The 27620-nt window shown below is 41.1% G+C and overlaps 1 protein-coding gene across 1 annotated transcript in view; it reads right to left on the reverse strand.

The window, feature by feature from the left end:
- Positions 1-11005: 11005 nt before the first annotated feature.
- The window catches only part of LOC139419563 (gamma-aminobutyric acid receptor subunit beta-4-like), a 59284-nt gene continuing 42669 nt past the window's right edge, over positions 11006-27620 (reverse strand). Inside the window, exons 5-10 of the mRNA XM_071169534.1 lie at positions 17195-17277; positions 14518-14655; positions 13174-13326; positions 12525-12781; positions 11712-11801; positions 11006-11359 (exon numbers count right to left, since the gene is read on the reverse strand). Coding sequence (XP_071025635.1) covers positions 11006-11359; positions 11712-11801; positions 12525-12781; positions 13174-13326; positions 14518-14655; positions 17195-17277 — 1075 coding nt within the window. The remainder of the gene's footprint in view (positions 11360-11711; positions 11802-12524; positions 12782-13173; positions 13327-14517; positions 14656-17194; positions 17278-27620) is intronic.

Here is a 27620-nt window from a genome sequence, read left to right on the forward strand (position 1 = left end):
ATCCAGGGCATCCAGAACCTCTCCTATGGCATGTGCTATCCTACACCTTTGTGCCTGGGTATAAGGTGATCGACAGGTCCTCAATCAAAAGACACAACGACGAGTCTGATGAAGAAGAGGAAATGTTTCAAAGACCCCTCTGAATTCCTCACAGGTACTTGATCTCTTTTTACTCTTGTCCAGAGAAGTGGACCGAGCAGTCACCGAATCCTGGAAAGAGCTCGGCGCCTTGCCCAATCAGTGTTGGATGCAGAGAAGGACTGTGGTCATATTTATGACATGGTGACCGGTCAGAGCGATAATAGCAGTCGTCCTGTCATGCTGACCCTGGTTGTGAAGATGTCCAAATTAGTGGTACCAGCCCATGTAGATCCTGAGGAGGACCACTGCACGCTGGTCCTGCCTCCCAAAAAACTATGGAGAGAGGCCCTGTCTGATTGATGCAGCATATTTACCTAGTTTAATAAAGCTATCTATTAAAACCCTGCTTGTGACCTGTCCTCTCTCTCTCTCTGTCCATTAATCACGCCATAAAAAGAGGCCTTTGTAACTCTTCCAGGAGTCGTGACATGGTCTTAAATTCCAACGTGGCTCTCATATTTTAAACCTCTCTCTTGCACTCATTGATTTTTATGGTGTCTTCAAATGATCCCAATCAAGTAAGTGTCAATGTTTAGTGATATGATAAACTATGCTAGCTCCCTCAAACGCAGAGCAGAAGGGCTTCACTCTTACTGTGCTTTGATGAGAATATTAGCCTGGAGGACACAGTGTGCAGGTCTGCCTGTAATTACATATAATCATCTCATATTAGATTCGATTAGGTAACAAAGACGTTGGTTTTGGCTGCTGTTGTTCAGCCAGAGTGGTTCATAAGAGATGTGATTTAGCAGTGGTGTAGTTAGATCCTCTGCCAACAGAGAGCAGTGTTGGCTGCCGACTGATGAGTGGGAGGGAAGGCCATTTGGGAGATAGAGGTGAGGGGAGTTTGAGGCGTGAGATGACAACAGAGAGAAGACCTCCTCTCTGTCCTCAACATGGCTCACTCGTTGCCCCTCGTCCCATCTTCCCAGCAGCCTGGGGAAAACAGGCCAGGCATGTAGCATGACTTCACACAGTCCCCACAGCCACTGACAATACCATCAACACAAAATAGGGAGGGGACACATTGCAAATTCACATATGTGACAACACACAACCATGTAAAAACTCTCACTAGATTGTTAAAAATAAACATTCAGGGTTCGTTTCTCAAAGGCAAATGCAATGCCAATGAACCATCGTCCTGCATTGCCGTCAACTGCAGGGATGCAATAATGTTCTACTGGAATTGTTGCAGTCATTTTGTTTGAAGCAAGATAAAATAAGAGAAGCCTGAACAGAGACAGTCAGCCTTCCTTGTCTTTTTTCCATCTCTGCCGTTCCAAGTGTATTTGGTAGACATTTGTAGAGGTTTCTTTGTATGTGTTGAATAAATAAGGAAGATTTTATATTATATATATATATATATATATATATATATATATATATATATATATATATATAGAGAGAGAGAGAGAGAGAGAGAGAGGGGGAGAGAGAGAGAGAGAGAGGAGCGAGACGGAGAGAGAGAGAGAGAGAGAAAGAGAGAGAGGAGCGAGACAGAGAGAGAGAGACAGAGAGAGAGAGAGAGAGAGACAGAGAGAGAGAGAGAGGAGAGAGGAGTGAGAGAGAGAGAGAGAGAGAGAGAGAGAGAGAGAGAGAAAGAGAGAGAGAGAGAAAGAGTTAGGGATATATAGAGAGAAAGAGAGAGAGAGAGAGAGAGAGAGGAGCGAGACAGAGAGAGAGAGAGAGAGAGAGAGAGAGAGAGAGAGAAGAGGTAGGGATATATAGAGAGAAAGAGAGAGAGAGAGAGAGCGAGAGAGAGAGAGAGAGGAGCGAGATGGAGAGGGAGAGAGAGAGAAAGAGAGAGAGAGAGAGAGAGAGAGAGAGGAGCGAGACGGAGAGAGAGTGAGCGAGAGAGAGAGGAGTGAGACGGAGAGAAAGAGAGAGAGAGAGAGAGAGAGAGAGAGAGAGAGAAAGAGCTAGGGATATATAGAGAGAAAGACATAGATCCAGCAGTGCAGCGATGGCCACATTGTATTTGATAAAAGAGCTGTGTCCTAATATTTTGTTAGACACATTCCGTCTCCACTCCCCCACATCTCTCCACTCTTTCTGATCAACCTCAAAACAGGAGCTCCAAAATTAAAACATCTCAAAATGGATGGACATCCCAGAGTGAAGTGACCTCTCCCTTAAAGAGACACACCACGGCCAAAGTCACAACATGGTTTCTCTGAAGGTAAAAGCAACAAAGGCGCGTATTCATAAAGTCATCAGTCACCAGTAAGAAATATATGTTTCTACGAGTAACATTTTGATCTTTAATTTGTTTTTATTTAAAAGACCATCACTTACCAATGTGTGTTCTCAATAATTGGGAGTTGGGGAAGCGACTGCTGATATGAAGTAGTCATTTTCTCTCCCACTACTGAAGCACCTTCCAGAGAATCATAAGGAGTCCTTTGGAAGTCTGGCCTCTAACAAGACATTTCATTTCCTCAAGCAGTTTCCCAAGTCTATTTAAAAATCAACACCAAATATCTGTCTCCATGAGATATTTGAATAGACGATGCTCAGTGGCTTTTATCAAGCACAATTGTGACAACTACTGCCTTGCGCTTTACATTGTCAAAATCTGTGTTTGAACTAAACAACTCCATTCATCGCATAAGATGGCATGGTGCTGTCAGGCTTATGATGACCACAGTTTTGAATCCATTGTCTTGATATCATCATCACATTTACAACTATGTACAGGTAACTGCCAAAATAAAGGAAACACCAACATAGTGTCTTAATAGGGCGTTGGGCCACCATGAGCTGCCAGAACATCTTCAATGCACATTGGAATAGATTCTAAAGTGTCTGGAACTCTGTTGGAGGGATGTGACACCATTCTTCTAAGACAAATTCACATAATTTGGCGTTTTGTTGATGGTGATGGAAAACGCAGTCTCAGGAGCTGTTCCAGAATCTCCCTTAAGTGTTCAATTTGGTTGAGATCTGGTGACTGAGACACACAAACCCCTTTAAACCTCCCATGCTCCTTTGAGAACCCCTCTTTCAAAGTCACTGAGATCTCTTCTTCTAGCCATGGTAGCCAAAATAATGGGCAACTGGGCATCTTTATAAATGACCCTAAGCATGATGGGATATTAATTGCTTAATTAACTCAGGAACCACACTTGTATGGCAGAACCTGCTTTCAAAATACTTGTTATCCATCATTTAGTTGTGTTTCCTTTATTTTGGCAGTTAACTGTTTTTTTTGTTGTTAACATCATCTTTTGTAATAAAAAAATAAATAATCAGATTTTACCACTCAACCCCAGCCAGTGCAGGGTAAGGGTTAGTTTTGCTTGTGACACAAAAGATCAAAATACATCACTGCAGTAGAAAGTGTAAGCCATGAAGCTAAAGCATCATGTTCTTTATGACCGGTTCGGCTCCTTTTTTCCTCAGTGGAGCAGCCATCAATTTCTGGCCCATGTTAATGCACCCTTTCAATATTTGATGTTTTTATATGGGAGTGCTGATAATAGAACACGGAAATGGAGGGCACATTTTGCCGATCTAGTTCAATGGCTCTGCATCCATCTTCTTAACAGAGCAATGCACTCCAATCCTGTGAGTGCTTCTCCTCCACCAGCCCCTCCACTGGGGCCATTTTCAACGTTTACCATAGAAAGAAAGACAGAGCGAAAAGGGGGGGAAACAGAAAAGATGTCTGGCTACCCATGGCATCCTGGTAAGAGTTGCTCCTGGATCTGTCTAACATGTCCCACACCAAAAGTCATGGAAAACATGTTTGGAACTAGGATCTACAGAAGCTTTTTAATAACAGAATGTGACCGTTTCTGAATGAGAATCTTTAACTCCTGTAAAGTATCAATGTGTTAACTTCACAAGGCCAGATTGATGACTCTGGTCACATGCTCTTTGTCCTCTGTTATCTCTCCAAATACCTTCACCACTCTACATACTCCAAAACATAGAACAGACTCAGTATGAGCCAGAGGACTGAGCGGTCCAGCAAAATGATCTTAAATGATAGTAGAGCACAGTTAGTGCTAGGTGTCTATATTATGTTATCCATCTCTCTTCATGCAGATAAGAGGTAAACAGTGCTATGGCTTGAGTTGAATGAGGGGCAAACATTGCACTTCTCAGCAGGAGTCACTTTGTGTCTTTATTCAGGAAATAGGGCACGAAAGGAGGTATACTCTCATTAATGCGTCATGGTTGTAATCAAATTAAAATCTGTAACAAGAAGACACTTTCTTGTCTTTTCTCTCTTTTGTACTCATGGCTGATAGCCCAACAAGCCCTTATGAGAAAGCAACACACCAAACAAATAGGTGAAACCTCCCACGACAGCTTGGAATTGCAATGGTAAAGAACTTATTTCGTTTTTCAATTTTTTTTTTTTTTTGTTGCAACAGAGTATGTTATTTACCTTTTGGGGACTAACACATTAAAATGAACTCAGCAAAAATGTGAATTAAACAATCGATATTAGTCCTCAAAGGGCAAACAAAAAGACATTGTCATTCTTTACTGTATAAGCCTTTATTAGTAAAAAGTCTGTTGTTTGAATGATAATCCTTTTATACCACATACTTTAACACCTTGTATTTGTAAAAAAAACACATTTTGCTCAAACACCTAAAAAAAAGCTGATTGACACTATAACATTAATTGGCACTGACAAGGAAAGTAAATACAACTGCATACTATACAAATGTTGATTCCATGAGTACAACTCATACCCCAAATGAAATAAAACACCTCATTAGATAACTGAATCAAATAAAGCGCCCAATGTGAACTCATCAATTACAGTGCAAAAAATGTATACATTTTACTTCCAGGGTAGGTTGTAAGTACATGTCCTTTTTTTTATGAGAAAACAACAGTAATAATAACAATCCATAACAAAACGCAACAAATACAGCCAATTACGAAGAAAAAAATAAAAATAAAAAATAAATATAAAATACTGATTGAAATCTTTAAAATAGATATGGGTTGGTGGCCTTTCAATTTAATTAATTTTTTAAAACATTTTTACAGAATTTTCCCCATAGCTATTTGTTTTACAAGTAGAGTTTTCCCTGGTAAAAACTTATTGAAAGAGGGAGCTATACTGATGTATAATTGGGACTCAGCATAGCCTCCTGAAAGTACCATCATAATCAGTAACAGACCAGAACCCCCCCAGTCCAGAGGCAACTCATTTAAGAGAAACGGCTGGGAAAACCCACTCAGCATGCAATCTCATGGCTTAAGTTCAGATGCTACTGTTAAGCATCCTTTACATCCTTTGTAGTTGAAGGGCGATTGATGTTAGTGCTAAAGCTAAACCTGATAAAACTACAGTATGTACTTGGTGCATTGATTCCAAATTGTATGTGCTTCGGTACACAGTAAGTGAATATGACTGAGAGGTACATATTATTCATGTTGACCATGAGATATAAATGTACATTCCATTTTTCAGTTTTTCTCCAGTTTTATTGAACGTACAGTTTGTTTTACAGTGTTTTGTCGAGCTGGCTGTAAAACAAGTGCAACTAGAGCATGTAAACACTGGGTCCTTCCTTTCCTGGCTGTGAGAATGAAGCTGATGAAAAGTGTGAAATAGAAAAATACGAAAATAAACCTTTCCAAACTTAGGTCATGCAAAACAAAACCTTAATCTTCTCTTCTTAACATTTGTTTTTTTTTTAGGTTTTCTTTGCAGAAGTATGCCACTGCCATAGAAGCTGTCCATGCCATTAGCAGTGAAGCTAGCTGCTATTACGTACTGCCCTGTTTTGTTCATGCATTAAGAAATATCCAGTGAAAGATATATTTACAGTACAATTCACATATAATTACACATATACACAAGAGGCAAGAAAATTCACATTGAAATCAGTTCAACAGCTGTTGTTGTTAGTTTTTTTTTTATCTCCACTAATTTTTACCTCCACTAAATGAATGTATCAACAAAACATATGTGGCTTAACCAAAATAAATCATAACATGAAAAACATAGCTGGTATTTCCTCACAGCTTTTGAGACATGAAAGTGGTTTACATTTGCACGTAGAGTAGGTGTGAGTTCAATGTAATGAGTATATTGACTGCACTCATGCAAGAGTTTCCATACAGACCAATCACAAGTTACTTCTGGGAAAAATGAAATCATTTTTCACTGTAGGTTATATGAAATTAACTGTCATTGTGTGAAAAACAAAAACAAAACATGTATAAGCTATTTAGTGCATAGTGAAATTCAGATCAAATGGATTATTTCCAAACAAAAAGGCCAAAAGGTTGTAATCCATCTCTTACCTTTACTTTATATTTTCACTACGCAGTTTAAATGCAAAGTGCAAATGCTTAGCTAGTACATCTGGCCCTAAGTTGTTTGTTAGAGTTGGGTGGCTTTATGTATTTTCTCCTTGTTTCTCAACGCTTTGTATAGTAGGCCTTTGTAAGACTTGTTTTGCACTTTAAATCATTACATTTATTGTATTGCCATTGAACATTTTCACAAACTGTTTTGTGACCACCGTCTTGAAGCTATGTAAGCCAGAGTGATTTGCTATTTAATCATATCTCATTTTGCTCAAGTGCTGGCTATTTGAGGGTGGGGAGGTTACCTAGCATGACGTTTAATATCTAGTGGGCTCCATCCATCCAGGCCAAACCAAACACACCATAGGTAGGGAACATATGTAGTGTATGTTGGATCACTAACAGACGAAAATCAACAGAGCTGAACTTTTAATCTACAGGCTGTGGACAAGAACAACAACTGCAAGATGATGCCAGATCTAGTTGTTTCCTGTTCGAGATCTGGTTGGACATCTAGTGCTACTCTGACAATATGATCAGCTGGTTGAACATCTAGTGCTACTCTGACAATATGATCAGCTGGTTAAACATCTAGTGCTACTCTGACAATATGATCATCTGGTTGAACATCTAGTGCTACTCTGACAATATGATCAGCTGGTTGAAGATCTAGTGCCACTCTGACAATATGATCATCTGGTTGGACATCTAGTGCTACTCTGACAATATGATCAGCTGGTTGGACATCGAGTGCTACTCTGACAATATGATCATCTGGTTGAACATCTAGTGCTACTCTGACAATATGATCATCTGGTTGGACATCTAGTACTACTCTGTCAATATGATCAGCTGGTTGGACATCTAGTCTACTCTGACAATATGATACAGCTGGTTGAACATCTAGTGCTACTCTGACAATATGATCATCTGGTTGGACATCTACTGATACTCTGACAATATGATCATCTGGTTGGACATCTAGTGCTACTCTGACAATATGATCAGCTGGTTGAATATCTAGTCTACTCTGACAATATGATCAGCTCGTTGAAGATCTAGTGCTACTCTGACAATATGATCATCTGGTTGGACATCTAGTGCTACTCTGACAATATGATCATCTGGTTGGACATCTAGTGCTACTCTGACAATATGATCAGCTGGTTGGACATCTAGTGCTACTCTGACAATATGATCATCTGGTTGGACATCTAGTGCTACTCTGACAATATGATCAGCTGGTTGAACATCTAGTGCTACTCTGACAATATGATCATCTGGTTGGACATCTAGTGCTACTCTGACAATATGATCAGCTGGTTGGACATCTAGTGCTACTCTGACAATATGATCATCTGGTTGGACATCTAGTGCTACTCTGACAATATGATCAGCTGGTTAAACATCTAGTGCTACTCTGACAATATGATCATCTGGTTGGACATCTAGTGCTACTCTGACAATATGATCAGCTGGTTGGACATCGAGTGCTACTCTGACAATATGATCAGCTGGTTGGACATCTAGTGCTACTCTGACAATATGATCAGCTGGTTGGTGTCTCAGTGACTGAGTGAGTGATAGCTTACAGTAAATACAACATAAATACACATAGTTACTTATGAATTCTATAGGCTAAAGCCCATATAAGGCCATCTTAACCATGACACAATCCATACCAAAACCATTCATAGAATTCCTGACGACACTAGCAAGCCTAAGTCCTTATATGTGACACCACAGGGGTCGTTTGCCAAAAGGAGATGTATGGTTAAAACAAGAGTTATGCCATGTTTATGAAGTATTATGTAGGCTAGTTTGACATAGATCACTAGAGAGCAGAAGCGGAAGGTCCTTAAAATTTGATACCAGGTTCCTGAGTAACATCATGTGACGTCATACAGTATTTCTTCCCCCTACAGATTAGCATCATCCACTGATTCTGTTTTAGACTAAACAGAAACTCCTTTTTTCAACCTTTAGTCTCAATAGCTACACTGTACTGCTTCATTTTCTGCTGTAGTGTAACCTGGCATTGCAGGTTGGACTTAGTGCAAACTCTGGCTCATTTCTCTCAAATATGTTGCAGAGTCGAGCCGTCATTGGTGGCGTAACATTGTAACCAGTGACAACAGTATGCTACAGTATCCCAGATACAGTTCCGTTTACAATCAACTACAGGTAGAACATTGGAGTGGGATCCAACTCACTGGGGCGAAAAGCGTCAGGATCCAAGATCTCTTCTTTGCTCCACACTATGATCTTTCTCCTTTTCTGTATCTCTGTTTCTCGCTCTTTGTCCTTCTTTCGGTCTCTCCTCTCTCTCTGCCCCGTGGTGCATCCTGTCCTGTGCTAGTCCTCCATGGGGCCCGGGGCGCCCAGTTAAAGGTCCGTTTCCTTCCTGTCTGGTGCCGGCCAGGGGAAGGAGACGTTGGAGAGACAAGCTCTTGGAACTTAGGGGAGCCCATCAGTGAGTTCTAAGGAGATTGGTCACTGCAATGTGCAAGGCAGTAACTGTGATGCTCTCAACATTCTCTCCTCTCTTATCCTCTGGAACGTCCAAAGGACCCCATCTCTTGGTTTGGCTACCTCTGCATCTGACCTGCGACTTTTCCTCCCTCTGTCACCCCATATCATTTGATAACCATGCAAACCCAGTATTCAACAATGCGCTGCATGTTTCAATCACAGCCGCAATTGTCATTCCTTAGCATGAATATTCAAATCCACTGACCTGCATTGTTGAATCAATGCAATGCTAGTTTGAACACAGAGATAGCCTATAAATGCCAGTTTAAATGTGTGAATGCATTTGCTCTTCTCTTCACTCTAGGCAGAACCAAATAATGAAAAACAAGGTTGTCCTTTAAAGGTACAGTGTGGCTCAAAATGGCATGGCATCAACTCTGCAGTGGACATCTCATTAGTGAGTGAATCTGAGCAGATGGAATGTAGTGACATTAAGAGCAAAAGCCCAAAATAACATAGGGATTCTAGGCCTTTTTGGTACTCAATTTAGTTCATGGCTATATTTATCACACATCTTGTCTTGCCCCCTAAAAACTGAAAACCAATTTGTTCCAGATTCTGCTGATGTTTCTGATCTTTGGGGTGTGATCCTCAGAGCCCATTTGAAGGGTGGTAGATCTGCAGTGTTTTCAGAGCTAATGGATGTGAGAGGTTGATTATTTTTCTTCCTCTAATCCCGCTCCCCGCTACAACCGCAACTAAAAAAGCAAATTTGAGAACACGGCCATTCGAATTTTAAGACAGGCACGTTTCATAGGAACTATAATATCAGTGCCCAACATTCTCGGGGTGAAAACTGTTTCAAAGTGAGAGAGTATTACATTCAACTACAGGTCAAACTATGGGCTGATATGTTGATTTCACTCTCAAACAAATAAACCATGGCGATATCCCTTTTTTAATACACAATATTGTTTCTCACATTTTTATAGTGGAATAACTTCAAATGTGTTCATTCTAGGTATCGTTTCTTCCTTACAGAACACAAAGCTGAATATGAGGCAATAATTACTGTATCTACAGAGCATGTGAAGCACTAGGAGGATGGTAAAGAAAACGCACAATTATAATTTGCCAACTATGTCCACGAGGATACTGAATTACAAAATGTACATTATATGTCTATTTTTTAAACAATCAAAATGAGCAATTCATACCTGTGACTTTTTTTTCTAGTAATGCACTAACTAGAACCTCGTTAAGTGACACACTCCCAAAAGCACAGTATTTTCAAAACAAAATAATAATTACAATAATCGTCATCTGGATAACCATAATGAAAATACCCCAAGGAACTGCTCTAAAAACAAACATGAAGAGAGAAATGAAGAGAAGTTTGCACTGACTCAGAAACGCAGTGGTCTAACATCCCATCCTGATGGCCCCCCAAACGCAGACCAGCATTGTACCAGAGCCGATGTCCCATAAAGAGAACAACGTCACTCGAAAAAAAAGCCAAGGAACGACACATAATCCAAACAAGGTTGCTGTACAGGGTCGAACCGGAGAATTCCGTGTATGTTATCCATGGGAAATGGGGGGGGGGGCTGGATATTAGGGACTTGACTCAGCCGATGCCTGAACACACGAGTCACCTGATTTGATGAGCTGCAGTAGAGGACGCCGATTACGGAGTATCAATAAAAAGCCAAAGAGACTGAGACATCTCTTCTCTCAAGAGCTTTCGCTTTCTTTTTTAGCAAAAATATCATGCAGTCTTTAGTTCCAAAATCCCCCAAAGGGATCTGATGGTTGTTAGTTCGTTCGTTTCTTTGCTAGTTTGTTTGTCTCACAAGGAAAAGGAAACTCAAAGGCTTGAAATTATTCTTAAACATTCAAGTCATTCTAATAATACTTTATACAGGAGAAAAGTCCTTCAGATTTACACACACACACACGTGTATATATAAATATAATATATAGAAATATGCATATACATACTGTATGTATCAACTTGTATATGTGTATACATATTTTCCAACTGTATCAAAGCCAATTTAATGTGCTCTCAAAATATGGCCCATGATTCCTAGTGGGATGCACATCAATTCACATAGTACAACCAGTAGATTAGGTTGAAAAATCCAAACATGATGGGGAAAAGGACCCGGGACCATTTGTCAATGGTGCTGACATCTGCCAGATTGGGGATTTTCAGCTTGAGCTTGGATGAGCGCCGTCGTAGCCGACAGTTGGCCCTGCTGCGCATAGCGCTGCGGTCCAGTGAGTGGTGGCTGAAGCCGTCCCGGGGAGCCATGGGCTTCCTGAACTGGACCCCGGAGCTGTCGAATGACATCACTGAATTCCGGGAGTCACTGACGCTACTTCCCACATCTGACGGCATCACCTCGTTATTCATCTCCAGCGTGGTGAGCAGGATATTCCCGTATGCGTCCACCTTGGAGGACAGTGGAGGGGTAGAGAGAGAACGTCAGGGAGTAGCAGAACACGGTGACATTACCACAAACTGTCCTACTAAAACTCTACACCCACCCAGCGTTTCATTTCCAATTTTCAAGCTAAAGCAAATGTAATGATGATGTGGAAGGACATTTCATTTTTTCATGCCTCTTTAAAGAATTCTGAATTGATGCACTTTTCCCATTTTCTTCCTTATAGCTGATGCCTTACGGTGCTTTTTCACTGAAAGTAAATCGACACAAATGAATTGCCACCACTCCATCAACCATTGTATCAGACCTCTATTAGGCCACAGTGCCACAGCTCATATGATTTCAAAATGCATGTACCCCAACTTTTCTTTGCTCCTCGAGGTACAGATTTCTTCTCTGTGTATATGACCTGAGGGTGTTGGTTTGAAACGGCGTGGCAATGGAGTCCTTGCAATGGAAAAAGAAAAGTGAAGAGAACATTAAACCCCTATAAAACACTGACGATTAAGCACAATTTCTTAAAAATACAGAATGCATAAACATAAGGTTAACAAGAACAACTTTGCATACGGATGGCATGTCATTTTTCAGACACAAAGACAAGGGGCTTCGTTCAGTCGGACCGTTTTAGCATTTTCCTTTGGATACTAATGTTTCTGGCTGCATACCCATTACGATTTGTTACATTTTAGACGGAAGTGGGTGAATGTTGGTAAGAAAGCAACTCCCAGGACAGAACAGAGATAAGACTAAGAATCAAGCCCACAGCAAAAACATAGACAACAACCTGAGAGGAGAATGAGAATGTAGTTTTACACATCTCCAGAGTTAAAGAAACAGCCACAGTATATCTCCAAGCCAAAATACTCTGCTCAATCAACTCTGAGTGTCAGTGCTGGAGGAAAAGCAATGGAGGGTGGTTGTTGGATGTGTATCTAATGAAGGTGGCATCTATACGCTTGTGAAAGTACTCTCTTATGACAAACTAACATAGGGGAATAAGGGGATTCCCCTAACATAGGGGAATAAGGGGATTCCCCTAACATAGGGGAATAAGTGTTTTGGAGTCTGTGACTCTCCCTAAAAAAAAGAATGCATAAGGATTCTGATAGACATAGAGAGGGAGTGTGCAAAATAGCCAGAGAGAGAAGCCAGCTGAAGATTACAAACCTGTTCTCTCAGGCGCTTCTCTTCGTATCGCGGGCGCTCGTTGTTGGTTTTGTTCAGCCGCTCGTGGATTTTCTTCTGTTGCTGGGGGCCCCGGCCAAAGAACACGTAGTTTACGAAGGCATATTCGAGCAGGGCCAGGAACACAAACACAAAACAGCCCATGAGGTAGACGTCGATGGCTTTCACATACGGGATCTTTGGGAGGGTCTCCCTAAGGTGGGTGTTAATGGTTGTCATGGTGAGCACCGTTGTAACACCTGGAAATTGCAAACACAAACAAATTATTATTAGTAACAAAAACAATCAATAGTCATCGCCATCAAAGTAAGGTATTGGTCATCAGGAAGACCAACATGCAAGGTAATGATTTTGAGTGGGAAGTGTGTGTCTCTAAACATTGCTTGACAATTTGTTCCTGCAGGGTGGAGATTTATTCAATGGAAAGTGCACATTATTAGTGGTTGTAAGGGCTCCTTTGTGTAAGTGGGAGTTGGCCACTAATCTGTTTATGACAATTCCCAATTGTGCTGTGTGTAGCATTTCGTACTGCAACAGGAACATAAGTCACCTCAATGTTAGGGCAACCTTACCCACTCTGTTCACTGGGAATACTCTGTGTTGTAACACTGCAGTGGAAGCGGAGTCTTACCAAGGGCCACCCGAGCTGCAGAGGCATCGTAATTGATCCAGAAGGAGACCCAGGAGAGGATGGTGATCAGGATGGAGGGCATGTATGTCTGCAGGATGAAGTAGCCAATGTTCCTCTTAATCCTGAAACTCAGTGATAGCCTGGGATAGGAACCTTTCACAGAGAACAAGAGAGAAGGAGAGGATGGAGCGATGGAGCGATGGCGTGATGGAGCGGGGCAGAGGAAACACATCAGTGAAGAAAAGAAACGCTGGCACAACTTATGAGTTCCAAAGTCTGCACTTTGACAATGCGCGGGGTAGTAATTTCTCCATTTGTTCAGACGGAGCACTTCATTTCCCCAAAGCAATGGATTCCTTTCCAGGGACTAGTTCGATTCCAATTAAACATGGCAGAAAGTCGCAAACAAGGCAGATTTTTCCTCAACCCCCCCATCTCAGCAGGCAGCTCCAGCGTCCCTGAGAGAATTGTCACGGAAAGCTGCTGTGCTTTTCTCTGTTTAGCACTTTCTCTGTCCTCTGAATAGCACCAAAAGGGGATTTAAAAAGGTCCGTAATTGGAGAGCACATCTTCTCACTACTTAAGTGAGGAGGAGGAACCCACATGAGACCGTGCTGTAGCTGGTGGGGTGAACCTATGGCGCTTAACATTTATGCATGTTGCAGAGAAAAATGCCAGCTCGTTGTGATGAGACATTAATTGGTTGCATTGAATGTATTGATTATTCAAACAAGCTCAACAACAAGTTGTTAAAGAGAAATACATCTCAGGATATTCCCCTGTGGCTTTGACTTTCCCATACTTCAGCTAGAGAGAAATGTTTACCGCTATGGATGCATAGCTAATTCCATCAAGGGAATTTGTATGGCCACTTTATCAAAATGAGAGAAAGGGAATAAGAGAGCCATGATGGTTTTAATTTAAATGGCAATCGACTGTGAGATGCACAGAGTGAGAAATGACCCTATCATCTCGCTGGTCTGGTAAATCTTTTAATGAATCAATATTCAGGCATACATATTTTATCCCAGCAGGTCCTTCCTGCCATACCTCGTGAATCTAAATAAACAAGTGCACACACAAGGGCAAGACTACTTCAATCATGGCAACCTTTTCCAAATGAACTCAAGTTAACTGTCACACAGAGATTAATTGTTAAGCAGCAAGTGACAAGTGTTCCCCATTGGAATAACATCAACAACACAAAACAGTGAGTGGAACTGGACTGACAGTTTAACTCATCCTACAATCAAGTCCACATTAAAATATATTCCTGAGAATGTATTCTTATACCATACTATACCCCTTCAGCACAGATATGAGGTGTTGAAGTGGAGGCCTTACCTGTGGTAAACCTGACCTCCCTGGACACCAGCCGAAGCGCCACGATGGAGAACTGGGGAAGCTCCAGTTTGTCCACCCCCGTCACCGCATTGTCCCCTCCGTGCCAGTAGAACACTATGTCGTCTGTGGTGTACCCATCTGTCCCAGGTTACAGAGAATAGGTGGAGGGGATGAGAGGAGAATGAACAGGTTCAGTACTGGTACAACCTCTCACCTTAGACATTAGGGAAAGCCGAATGGGCCAAAGCAGAGGAAAATAGGCCTTCCTTCCATTGGTACTGTATAGAATATGGTCTAAGCTTATGTATGTCTCCCACTTCAGCAAAACTGAACTATATAAGAGCCTGCATAATGACACGGCTAAGTTACGTCAGACAAACATGAATATTTATCACGTGTCAAGTCATGCTTCTGTTTATGATTCATGTTGACTCCACGGGGCTCCATCAAAATGCCAGTGGAATCAAAGCGAGAAGTGTAAGGTAGAATTATGTAGTGCGGTTCAGGCGATATACTGCCTTACATTCACTGTTAAACCTCATGGCAATTACATTTCCTGGATATAGGTGCCTTTACTGTATTTACATTTAATGACCACTCTTCTGCCCCCTGGCTGTGCCAGCTCTCTGTCCATGGTTATATACCAGCCAGCACCGGAGCACCATTCATCCACTTTTAATCTTTTTCTAAAGTTAGAGGTCCAGGAACTGAATTTGACATGTTTTCATAAGTGGATGCTCCTTGTTAATCTATGATATTGAACGGTTGTTAATTAGTTTTATCCCCCATGGCATTCTGCCTCTCCCAACATGTAGCAGGATATAGAAGAGTTTAATTTCACAGCATGTCCAGATCTCCTCCCTTATCCACATGTTATATGTTATTGAGGGTGTGGGGTTATGGATGTGGTAGGTCTATTCATGATTACACTTTATATCTATGGGGACCTAGGTAGGGCCAAGCAATGGACATGTTATGTTGCTTGGCTGTCACTAATGGGGAAATCAATGGCATGACATAATTGGTTTGGAGAGGAATACTGTAGCTGTAACTTCTCTGTACACATTGCATGTTTCACATTTGCATATGTTAGGATGTGACAAACCTTTTTCACTCTGGCTGTAAAATTAAGGGAATTTGGGTTGATAAAAGATATCCATCCAATGCCATGCCTCTGTGCTGCTTTGCCATGAAAGGAGTATCGATGTTGTTATGACAGACGGGGTCCATCTGCCCGCTCAAGTTGCATTCAATGGTCAATATGTAACGGCTTCTAATTGAAATTACAAGCAAGCATTAAACATTTCACCTGCTTCTGTCAATGCAGTCATTGCCCTCTGAGTTAACGCATCTATAAGAAATGGTACTCAGAGTCAGAGATGCCAATAATGTTGGCCAGGATAGCTGCTTTAAATGATCCATAATGATCACATCTGCTGACAGCAGGCGTCTGCAGACTGAACCCAGAACCACCCCAGTCAAAGATACATCAGTACAGCTTAGACCTAAACCACCCCGAAGTCAAAGATACATCAGAACCACCCAAAGATACATCAGAACCACCCCAGAGTCAAAGATACATCAGAACCACCCCAGAGTCAAAGATACATCAGAACCACTCATGCTGACATCAAGCCTCTGCAGACTGCACCCAGAACCACTCCAGTCAAAGATACATCAGAACCACCCCAGAGTCAAAGATACATCAGAACCACCCCCCAGAGTCAAAGATACATCAGAACCACTCATGCTGACATCAAGCCTCTGCAGACTGCACCCAGAACCACCCCAGTCAAAGATACATCAGAACCACCCCAGAGTCAAAGATACATCAGAACCACCCCCCAGAGTCAAAGATACATCAGAACCACTCATGCTGACATCAAGCCTCTGCAGACTGCACCCAGAACCACTCCAGTCAAAGATACATCAGAACCACCCCAGAGTCAAAGATACATCAGAACCACCCCCCAGAGTCAAAGATACATCAGAACCACTCATGCTGACATCAAGCCTCTGCAGACTGCACCCAGAACCACCCCAGAGTCAAAGATACATCAGAACCACTCATGCTGACATCAAGCCTCTGCAGACTGCACCCAGAACCACCCCAGAGTCAAAGATACATCAGAACCACCCCAGAGTCAAAGATACATCAGAATCACCCGGAGGTAAAAGACACATCAGAACCACCCGGGAGTAGAAGACACATTAGAACCACCCGGGAGTCAAAGACACATCAGAACCACCCGGGATTCAAAGCTAGAGGGTGAAGTAAGACTGTATGGAGAATTTTGGCCTAAGGACTTGGGCTTCATCTTTCAGTAAGGATAATACAAATGGTTAAATTCCAAATATGTTTTGTGAATATTGACAGAAACAACTTGAAATGCAAAAGGCTAGAGACATACAGTATGACAGGTCTAAAAGTTGACTTTTGCCTTAAATGTATAGAGACGTGAGCTGAATTATGAAGAAAAAAACACAAACTGCCTGCAATCATGGGCAGTCCCTTGCTGTGTTTTTAAAACGCTGTGATACCCAGTGAAAATGGCAGGAATACATTCCTGCTGAGATGCTTGAGAAGCCAAGGCAGGTAGTTGGGGGAGGGATGGGAGGTGACTTAGCTAGAGTGCAGAGGAATGGGGGAGAAGACGTTTGTATTAAGTCCACCTACAGCTTTCGATTTCCAAGGTGCAGTTCTGTTCGTCGAGGGGGTACCTCCTCAAATCCATCATGCAAGCTGCTGTGGTGGTTATTCTGGAAAAGATAGAGAGCAGAGAGATAGAGGGTGAGAGAAAAGGGAGAGCAGAGAGAACCGCTGTTACCTTGGTAACCTTTAAGAAATCGTAGCTTAGCCTTCACTGCACGATGTGGATCTTTAATTGAGCAATGTTAGGCAGTTGTCTTGTGTTAAAAAAAAAAAAAAAAAGGAAATGCAATCATTGGCAAGCTAGTGTTGGATACAACCTCTCTGAGGTCTGATTTTTAGGAGCGAGGGATGAGAAGGGATGGGGGAAGAAGAGGAAGATACATTTAGGTCAGTTTCTAATAATCTGGCCCACTGTTTGAGATCTTCCATAATAGCCGTGGTCAGTTCTTTATGAATTTTGAATGAATGAAATTGCAGAAAGTGAGGTTGTTAGGAATGTGTTCTGACAGAGGCAAGTTGATTCCAAACAGAGAGAGGTTGGAATGAGAAATTGTATGCGTCTCAGTGAGCAGCATTTTAGTGCTCATATATAGGCTTAATGACAGCCCTGATCTATGTTGTGACTGCAACCTCGCACACAACTGGAGCTGTTAGCTTCTTATTTACAGTTCTACCTATAGAAACATTATGAATGAATTCAAGCTGTTAAAACGTCAAACAAAAGCATAGGTACAGTTGAAGTCAGAAGTTTACATGCACTTTGGTTGGAGTCATTAAAACTCGTTTTTCAACCACTCCACAAATTTCTTGTTAACAAACTATAGTTTTGTCAAGTCGGTTAGGACATCTACTTTGGGCATGACACAAGTAATTTTTACAACAATTGTTTATAGACAGATTATTTCACTTATAATTCATTATCACAATTCCAGTGGGTCAGAAGTTTACATACACTAAGTTGACTGTGCCTTTAAACAGCTTGGAAAATTCCAGAAAATTATGTCATGGCTTTAGAAGCTTCTGATAGGCTAATTGACATCATTTGAGTCAATTGGAGGTGTACCTGTGGATGCATTTCAAGGCCTAACTTCAAAATCAGTGCCTCGTTGCTTGACATCATGGGAAAATCAAAAGAAATCAGCCAAGACCTCAGAAGAACAATTGTAGACCTCCACAAGTCTGGATCATCCTTGGGAGCAATTTCTAAATGCCTGAAGGTACCACATTCATCTGTACAAACAATAGTACGCAAGTATAAACACCATGGGACCACATAGCTGTCATACCACTCAGGAAGTAGATGCGTTCTGTCTCCTAGAGATGAAGGTACTTTGGTGCGAAAAGTGCAAATCAATCCCAGAACAACAGCAAAGGACCTTGTGAAGATGCTGGAGGAAACAGGTACAAAAGTATCTATATCCACAGTAAAACAAGTCATATATCGACATAGCCTGAAAGGCCGCTCAGCAAGGAAGAAGCCACTGCTCCAAAACCGCCATAAAAAAGCCTGACTACGGTTTGTAGCTGCACATGGGGACAAAGATCGTACATTTGAGAAATGTCCTCTGGTCTGATTAAACAAAAATAGAACTGTTTGGCCATAATGACCATCATTATGTTTGGAGGAAAACGGGGGAGGTTTGCAAGCCGTAGAACACCATCCCAACTGTGAAGCACGGGGGTGGCAGCATCATGTTGTGGGGGTGCTTTGCTGCAGGAGGGACTGGTGCACTTCACAAAATAGATGGATATAGATATATATATATATATATAATTTTTTTTTTTTTTTTTGATGTGGGTATATTGAAGCAACATGTCAGGACATCAGTCAGGAAGTTAAAGCTTGGTCGCAAATGGGTCTTCCAAATGGACAATAACCCCAAGCATACTTCCAAAGTTGTGGCAAAATGGCTTAAGGACAACAAAGTCAAGGTATTGTGGGCAGAACAGAAAAAGCGTGTGCAGGCAAGGAGTCCTACAAACCTGACTCAGTTACACCAGCTCTGTTAGGAAGAATGGGCCAAAATTCACCCAACTTATTGTGGGAATCTTGTGGAAGGCTACCCGAAACGTTTGCCCCAAGTTAAATAATTTAAAGGCAATGCTGCCAAATACTAATGGAGTCTATGTAAACTTCTGACCCATTGGGAATGTGATGAAAGAAAGAAATGCTGAAATAAATCACTCTCTACTATTTCAGATTCTTAAAATAAGGTGGTGATCCTAACTTACCTAAAACATGGAATTTTTACAAGGATTAAATGTCAGGAATTGTGAAACTGAGTTTAAATGTATTTGGCTAAGGTGTATGTAACCTTCCGACTTCAACTGTACATCTCTAATGCTTAATGTAAACATCTATTTCATTCAAACCCAAAAGCCAACAATCAAAACGCAGAAAGTCAATTTACCAAGCTTTGTTTAATTCCCTTGGGATACATTGAATCAGTTGAAAAATGAAACAAAATGTATATGCTTTAAATCTCACATTAAATTGTGATTGACTGCTATACGTACAGTGCCTTGCGAAAGTATTCGGCCCCCTTGAACTTTGCGACCTTTTGCCACATTTCAGGCTTCAAACATAAAGATATAAAACTGTATTTTTTTGTGAAGAATCAACAACAAGTGGGACACAATCATGAAGTGGAACGACATTTATTGGATATTTCAAACTTTTTTAACAAATCAAAAACTGAAAAATTGGGCGTGCAAAATTATTCAGCCCCATTACTTTCAGTGCAGCAAACTCTCTCCAGAAGTTCAGTGAGGATCTCTGAATGATCCAATGTTGACCTAAATGACTAATGATGATAAATACAATCCACCTGTGTGTAATCAAGTCTCCGTATAAATGCACCTGCACTGTGATAGTCTCAGAGGTCCGTTAAAAGCGCAGAGAGCATCATGAAGAACAAGGAACACACCAGGCAGGTCCGAGATACTGTTGTGAAGAAGTTTAAAGCCGGATTTGGATACAAAAATATTTCCCAAGCTTTAAACATCCCAAGGAGCACTGTGCAAGCGATAATATTGAAATGGAAGGAGTATCAGACCACTGCAAATCTACCAAGACCTGGCCGTCCCTCTAAACTTTCAGCTCATACAAGGAGAACTGACTGATCAGAGATGCAGCCAAGAGGCCCATGATCACTCTGGATGAACTGCAGAGATCTACAGCTGAGGTGGGAGACTCTGTCCATAGGACAACAATCAGTCGTATATTGCACAAATCTGGCCTTTATGGAAGAGTGGCAAGAAGAAAGCCATTTCTTAAAGATATCCATAAAAAGTGTCGTTTAAAGTTTGCCACAAGCCACCTGGGAGACACACCAAACATGTGGAAGAAGGTGCTCTGGTCAGATGAAACCAAAATTGAACTTTTTGGCAACAATGCAAAACGTTATGTTTGGCGTAAAAGCAACACAGCTGAACACACCATCCTCACTGTCAAACATGGTGGTGGCAGCATCATGGTTTGGGCCTGCTTTTCTTCAGCAGGGACAGGGAAGATGGTTAAAATTGATGGGAAGATGGATGGAGCCAAATACAGGACCATTCTGGAAGAGACCTGAGACTGGGACGGAGATTTGTCCTCCAACAAGACAATGATCCAAAACATAAAGCAAAATCTACAATGGAATGGTTCAAAAATAAACATATCCAGGTGTTAGAATGGCCAAGTCAAAGTCCAGACCTGAATCCAATCGAGAATCTGTGGAAAGAACTGAAAACTGCTGTTCACAAATGCTCTCCATCCAACCTCACTGAGCTCGAGCTGTTTTGCAAGGAGGAATGGGAAAAAATGTCAGTCTCTCGATGTGCAAAACTGATAGAGACATACCCCAAGCGACTTACAGCTGTAATCGCAGCAAAAGGTGGCGCTACAAAGTATTAACTTAAGGGGGCTGAATAATTTTGCACGCCCAATTTTTCAGTTTTTGATTTGTTAAAAAAGTTTGAAATATCCAATAAATGTCGTTCCACTTCATGATTGTGTCCCAGTTGTTGTTGATTCTTCACAAAAAAATACAGTTTTATATCTTTATGTTTGAAGCCTGAAATGTGGCAAAAGGTCGCAAAGTTCAAGGGGGCCGAATACTTTCGCAAGGCACTGTATATGTTTCCGCCAGGTGTGTTTATGAGGGGTGTACATTCATTATATTCCATTTCAATAAATCCAGAAAAGTAGGAAAAGTGCACTGCTTACAGATTATTAGTGTGGGAGTCTATGGCATTGAACTGAGATATTAACTAGTGCAGCACATTTGAGTAATTACATTTGTGCTGTTAAGTCATACCAGCTTGTGCCTGCTTTCAGGTTTGTGGGTGTAAATGAACTAGGGAGCTCACTGGTTTGCCTGTAAGGGAAAACTAATTGAGTGTCAACTCATCACCCCTGTGTGTCAGATGCACCGTCACATTCATGGGGAGAATTTGAAAGGTAAACAATGTGTGTGTGTTAGGGGGTGGGAGAGAGTGGTGGGGAGTTTACCCTTTACAGCAGCCTATTTTACATTTGGGATGCCCAATGTAGGATACCTGAGTCCATGCTGTCTTCCAGACTGCTGGAAAATTCAGCACATTGCAAAAGATTCCCAGTGTGCAGGCTAATACAAGCCAACCCAACTACTGTCACACACATGCACAGGTACTGGTGAAGTGTATAGAGAGCAATAGGAAAACAATGTGGAGTGTTAGCAGGGCATATACAACCATGATGAAAACAGAATCCATTTCAATTCAGTGAGTCACCTTTTGGGACAATATACTTTTTGACTCCCTCTACTTTGGTGCGTTAGGACATAATGCCGTAGCAAAATTATTCTGACTCTCCCCATGGCACAACACAACCTCATTATCCCTCCCCTCCGGCTTTATCATAGACCAAGTACATTTCACTTCGCATTGTACATTGTTTTCTATCTCACAACTTTACTGTAAATGACTCATGTAAAGCAAAGCTGCAAAATGTTGGGGAAAGAAACAAAGCCTGTGTCCCTTGGGCTCAGGCTGCTGTGCTACTTTGAAAGGGCCCCAGGATGCTCCTCTCCCCCCAGCAGCCCCCCAGTCCTCTGGGTGGGTCCCTGTGGGCACCTCACTGCAGACTCACTGTCTGGGATGTTTCATTGATGAAACTGGGACATTGTGGTGATGAGGGATTAGGAGGGTGGTTTGTGGCTTTTTTCTGGGGCACAGAATTCTGGATGGGAATTGAGCCTCCTTTCCAGTCAAAAAAATAAGCAGAAATAAGTGGTGCACTATATTTGTTTGTATTGTGCAGTACAATAGTGACTGCTATATGCAATAGTAAATGGTACATACAAAAGCGACTGATACATGCAATAGTGACTGCTGCAAACAATAGTGACAGCTACAAACAAAAGTGACCGCTACATACAATAGTGACTGCTACATACAATGGTGACTGCATCATACAATAGTGACAACTTAATACAATAGTGACTGCATCACAATAGTGACAGCTTAACACAATAGTGACAGCTACATACATTAGTGACAGCTACATACATTAGTGACAGCTACATACAATAGTGACAGCTACATACAATAGTGACTGCTACATACAATAACGACAGATGCATACAATAGTGTCTGCTACATACAATAACGACAGATACATACAATACTGTCTGCTACATACAATAACGACAGATACATACAATAGTGTCTGCTACATACAATAACGACTGCTACATACAATGGTGACAGCTACATACAATGGTGACAGCTACATACAATAGTGACAGCTACATACAATAGTGACTGCTACATACAATAGTGACTGCTACATACAATAGTGACTGCTACATAAAATAGTGGCTGCTAAACACAATAGTGGCTGCTAAACACAATGTTGACTGCTACATACAATAGTGACTGCTACATACAATAGTGACTGCTACATACAATAGTGTCTGCTACATACAATAGTGACTGCTACATACAATAGTGACTGCTACATACTATGGTGACTGCTACATACTATGGTGACTGCTATATACATTAGTGAGTACTGCATACACTGGTGCATGCTACATACAGTACAATCCTGACTGCTACATACTATGGTGACTGCTACATACAATGGTGACTTGTATATACAACAGTGACAGCTATATACAATGGTTACCACTACACACATTAGTGACAGCTGCATACATTAGTGAGTACAACATATACATACTGGTAAATGTCACATACAATAGTGACTGCTACATACAGTGGTGACAGCGACACACAATGGTGATTGCTATATACAAAAACAACTGCTACATAAAAAAGTGACTTCTACATACAATAGTTAGTGACAGGTAAATACAATTGTGACTGCTACATACATTAGTGAGTGCTACATACACTGGTGACTGCTACATACAAAAGTGACTGCTACATGCAATGCTGACAGCTACACACAATATCGAGTGCTGCATACAACAGTGACTGCTGCGTACAATATCGACTGCTACATACAATATCGACTGCTACATACAAGTGACTGCTATATAAAAAGATTACAGCTACATACAATAATGACTGCTAAATTCATTAGTGAGTTAAACATACACTGGTGAATGCTACAAACAATATTGACTGCTACATATAATAGTGACTGTGACATACAATAGTGACTGTGACATACAATAATGACTGTGACATACAATAATGACTGTGACATACAATAGTGACCGCTACATAAAATAGTGACTGCTACATACATTAGTGAGTACTACATACATTGGTGAATGCTACATACAATAGTGTCTGCTACATATAATAGTGTCTGCTAAATACAATAGTGACTCCTACATACAATAGTGACTGCTACACACAATGGTTACTGCTACATACAATAATGACTGCTTCATACTAAGGTGACTGCTCCATACAATAGTGTCAGCTCCATACAACAGTGTCTGCTCCATACAACAGTGTCTGCTCCATACAACAGTGTCTGCTCCATACAACAGTGTCTGCTCCATACAACAGTGTCTGCTCCATACAACAGTGTCTGCTCCATACAACAGTGTCTGCTCCATACAACAGTGTCTGCTCCATACAACAGTGTCTGCTACATACAATGGTGACTGCAACATACAATAATGGCTGCTTCATACTAAGGTGACTGCTACATACTAAGGTGACTGCTACATACTAAGGTGACTGCTACATACTAAGGTGACTGCTACATACAATAGTGACTGCTCCATACAATGGTGACTGCTACATACAATAATGACTGCTACATACAATTGTGACTGCTTCATACTAAGGTGACTGCTACATACAATAGTGACCGCTACATTTCAAGGTGACCTCTTCATCCAAAGTGACTGCTACATACAATAGTGAGTGCTAAATACAATGGTGACTGCTACATGCAATAGTGACTGCTACATACAATAGTGACTGCTACATAAAATGGTGACTGCTACATGCAATAGTGACTGCTACATGCATTAGTGGTACTACATGCAATAGTGATTGCTACATACAATAGTGTCTGCTACATATAATAGTGTCTGCTAAATACAATAGTGACTCCTACATACAATAGTGACTGCTACACACAATGGTTACTGCTACATACAATAATGACTGCTTCATACTAAGGTGACTGCTCCATACAATAGTGACTGCTACATACAATGGTGACTGCTACATACAATGGTGACTGCTACATACAATGGTGACTGCTCCATACAATGGTGACTGCTCCATACAATGGTGACTGCTCCATACAATGGTGACTGCTCCATACAATGGTGACTGCTCCATACAATAGTGACTGCTCCATACAATAGTGACTGCTCCATACAATAGTGACTGCTCCATACAATAGTGACTGCTCCATACAATAGTGACTGCTCCATACAATAGTGACTGCTCCATACAATAATGACTGCTACATACAATAGTGACCGCTACATAAAATAGTGACTGCTACATACATTAGAGTACTACATACACTGGTGAATGCTACATACAATATCAACTGCTACATATCAAGGTGACCTCTTCATCCAAAGTGACTGCTCCATACAATGGGGACCACTACATACAATAGTGACTGATACATGCAATGGTGACTGCTACATGCAATGGTGACTGCTACATGCAATAGTGAGTGCTACATACAACAGTGAGTGCTACATACAACAGTGAGTGCTACATACAACAGTGACTGCTCCATACAACAGTGACTGCTCCATACAACAGTGTCTGCTCCATACAACAGTGACTGCTCCATACAATAGTGACTGCTCCATACAATAATGACTGCTACATACAATTGTGACTGCTTCATACTAAGGTGACTGCTACATACAATAGTGACCGCTACATAAAATAGTGACTGCTACATACATTAGAGTACTACATACACTGGTGAATGCTACATACAATATCAACTGCTACATATCAAGGTGACCTCTTCATCCAAAGTGACTGCTACATACAATAGTGAGTGCTAAATACAATAGTGACTGCTACATAAAATGGTGACTGCTACATGCAATAGTGACTGCTACATGCATTAGTGGTACTACATACAATAGTGACTGCTACATACAATAGTGTCTGCTCCATACAACAGTGTCTGCTCCATACAACAGTGTCTGCTCCATACAATAGTGACTGCTCCATACAATAATGACTGCTACATACAATTGTGACTGCTTCATACTAAGGTGACTGCTACATACAATAGTGACCGCTACATAAAATAGTGACTGCTACATACATTAGAGTACTACATACACTGGTGAATGCTACATACAATATAAACTGCTACATATCAAGGTGACCTCTTCATCCAAAGTGACTGCTACATACAATAGTGAGTGCTAAATACAATAGTGACTGCTACATACAATAGTGACTGCTACATAAAATGGTGACTGCTACATGCAATAGTGACTGCTACATGCATTAGTGGTACTACATACAATAGTGACTGCTACATACAATAGTGTCTGCTACATACAATAGTGACTGCTACATACAATAGTGACTGCTAAATACAATAGTGACTCCTACATACAATAGTGACTGCTACACACAATGGTTACTGCTACATACAATTATGACTGCTAAATACAATAGTGACTGCTGCATTCAATAGTGCTACATTCATTCTGTTGTACAGTCAAAATAATGTTGTGTCCCCGTGTCACGCCTGCTGAAGACACTCTAGGCGTATACTGTATGTTCCTTCTCATGTAAGAGAAGCTCACATGCCAATCGAATTAACAGGAATGTCTTCCCCGTGAATGGTAAAGGGATCATGGTCTTCATGGTAAGTCATAGAGGCATATTTGTTAAAATCATGAATATATACCCTACAGGCAATCTGTACAGGCATGACTTTGTCCTCACTTCATCCTTCCACCTTTTCACCAACTCCCTCTGGGTAACAAGAGATGCTGCGACCAATTCCGCCCCTCCCTCCCTCGCTCCTTCCTCTGCACCCACAGCTGATTCCACCAAGAGACATATTAAATAAGCATTTACCAGACCATTAGTTTCCCGTCTCACTTCCAAACATCATCAAATTCTCATTAATACCCCAGTCTGTCTGACAGATCCTAAAACATCTACCCCTCAGAGACAGACACCAAGATGTCCCTGTGTTTGGTGGGGTGGACTGGGGATGAGGACCTAGTTGATATGAACAATCTCAAAGTGATTTAGTGAGGCAGTGTTAACAAAGTGCACGCTGACTGGCTGAAAAACCACCAAAGAATGGAGAAGACTGCCATTCTCTTGCAGACACTGATAATGCTATCATGTATCTCATGTCAATAAGCAAGGGCATGCGCTAAGTCTCCCATTCTGGAAAAATAACACAATCCTTTTCAAGAGGCTTACCTAAGCTATATTTCATCTTCCAGACAATAGGGACATGACAATGGCAAAATGCCATCTCCACTGATTGTGAAGTGGAATGAGGTAATAGAGCCTCATAACAGAGCTACGCATCAGATAGTAATACAGCCATTACAGTAGCATCTGTACATTTAGCTGTAAGCTTCCTATAATTAACATTTGCAGCTGAATTCGTTTTTTGCTTTGAAACATTTTTTTTAAAATGGGACTGCCCTGTGTAACAAAAGAAACAAACATCATTGGCCAAAGCACATCAGCATTATTTTTAACCCAAAGAAGGCCTCCATTCACTGGAGGCACATGATGCTAAACAAATAAAGTTAAGTCAAATGAATTTATTTAAAAGCACAAAAGTACATGTGTACCATGTGTACAGTCAGGTCCAAAATGATTGGCACCCTTGATAAAGATGAGAAAAAAAGACTGTATAAAATAAATAATGCAAATACTGAGATATTTTGTATGCTACATTTTATACTAGTACAATTCCTCAGAGAAAGATATTTTGTTTAGCAAGTCATATTTTTTGGGGGGGGTAACA

Source organism: Oncorhynchus clarkii, chromosome 10 (assembly GCF_045791955.1).
Source record: "Oncorhynchus clarkii lewisi isolate Uvic-CL-2024 chromosome 10, UVic_Ocla_1.0, whole genome shotgun sequence".
In the NCBI taxonomy this organism is placed as follows: Eukaryota; Metazoa; Chordata; class Actinopteri; order Salmoniformes; family Salmonidae; genus Oncorhynchus; species Oncorhynchus clarkii.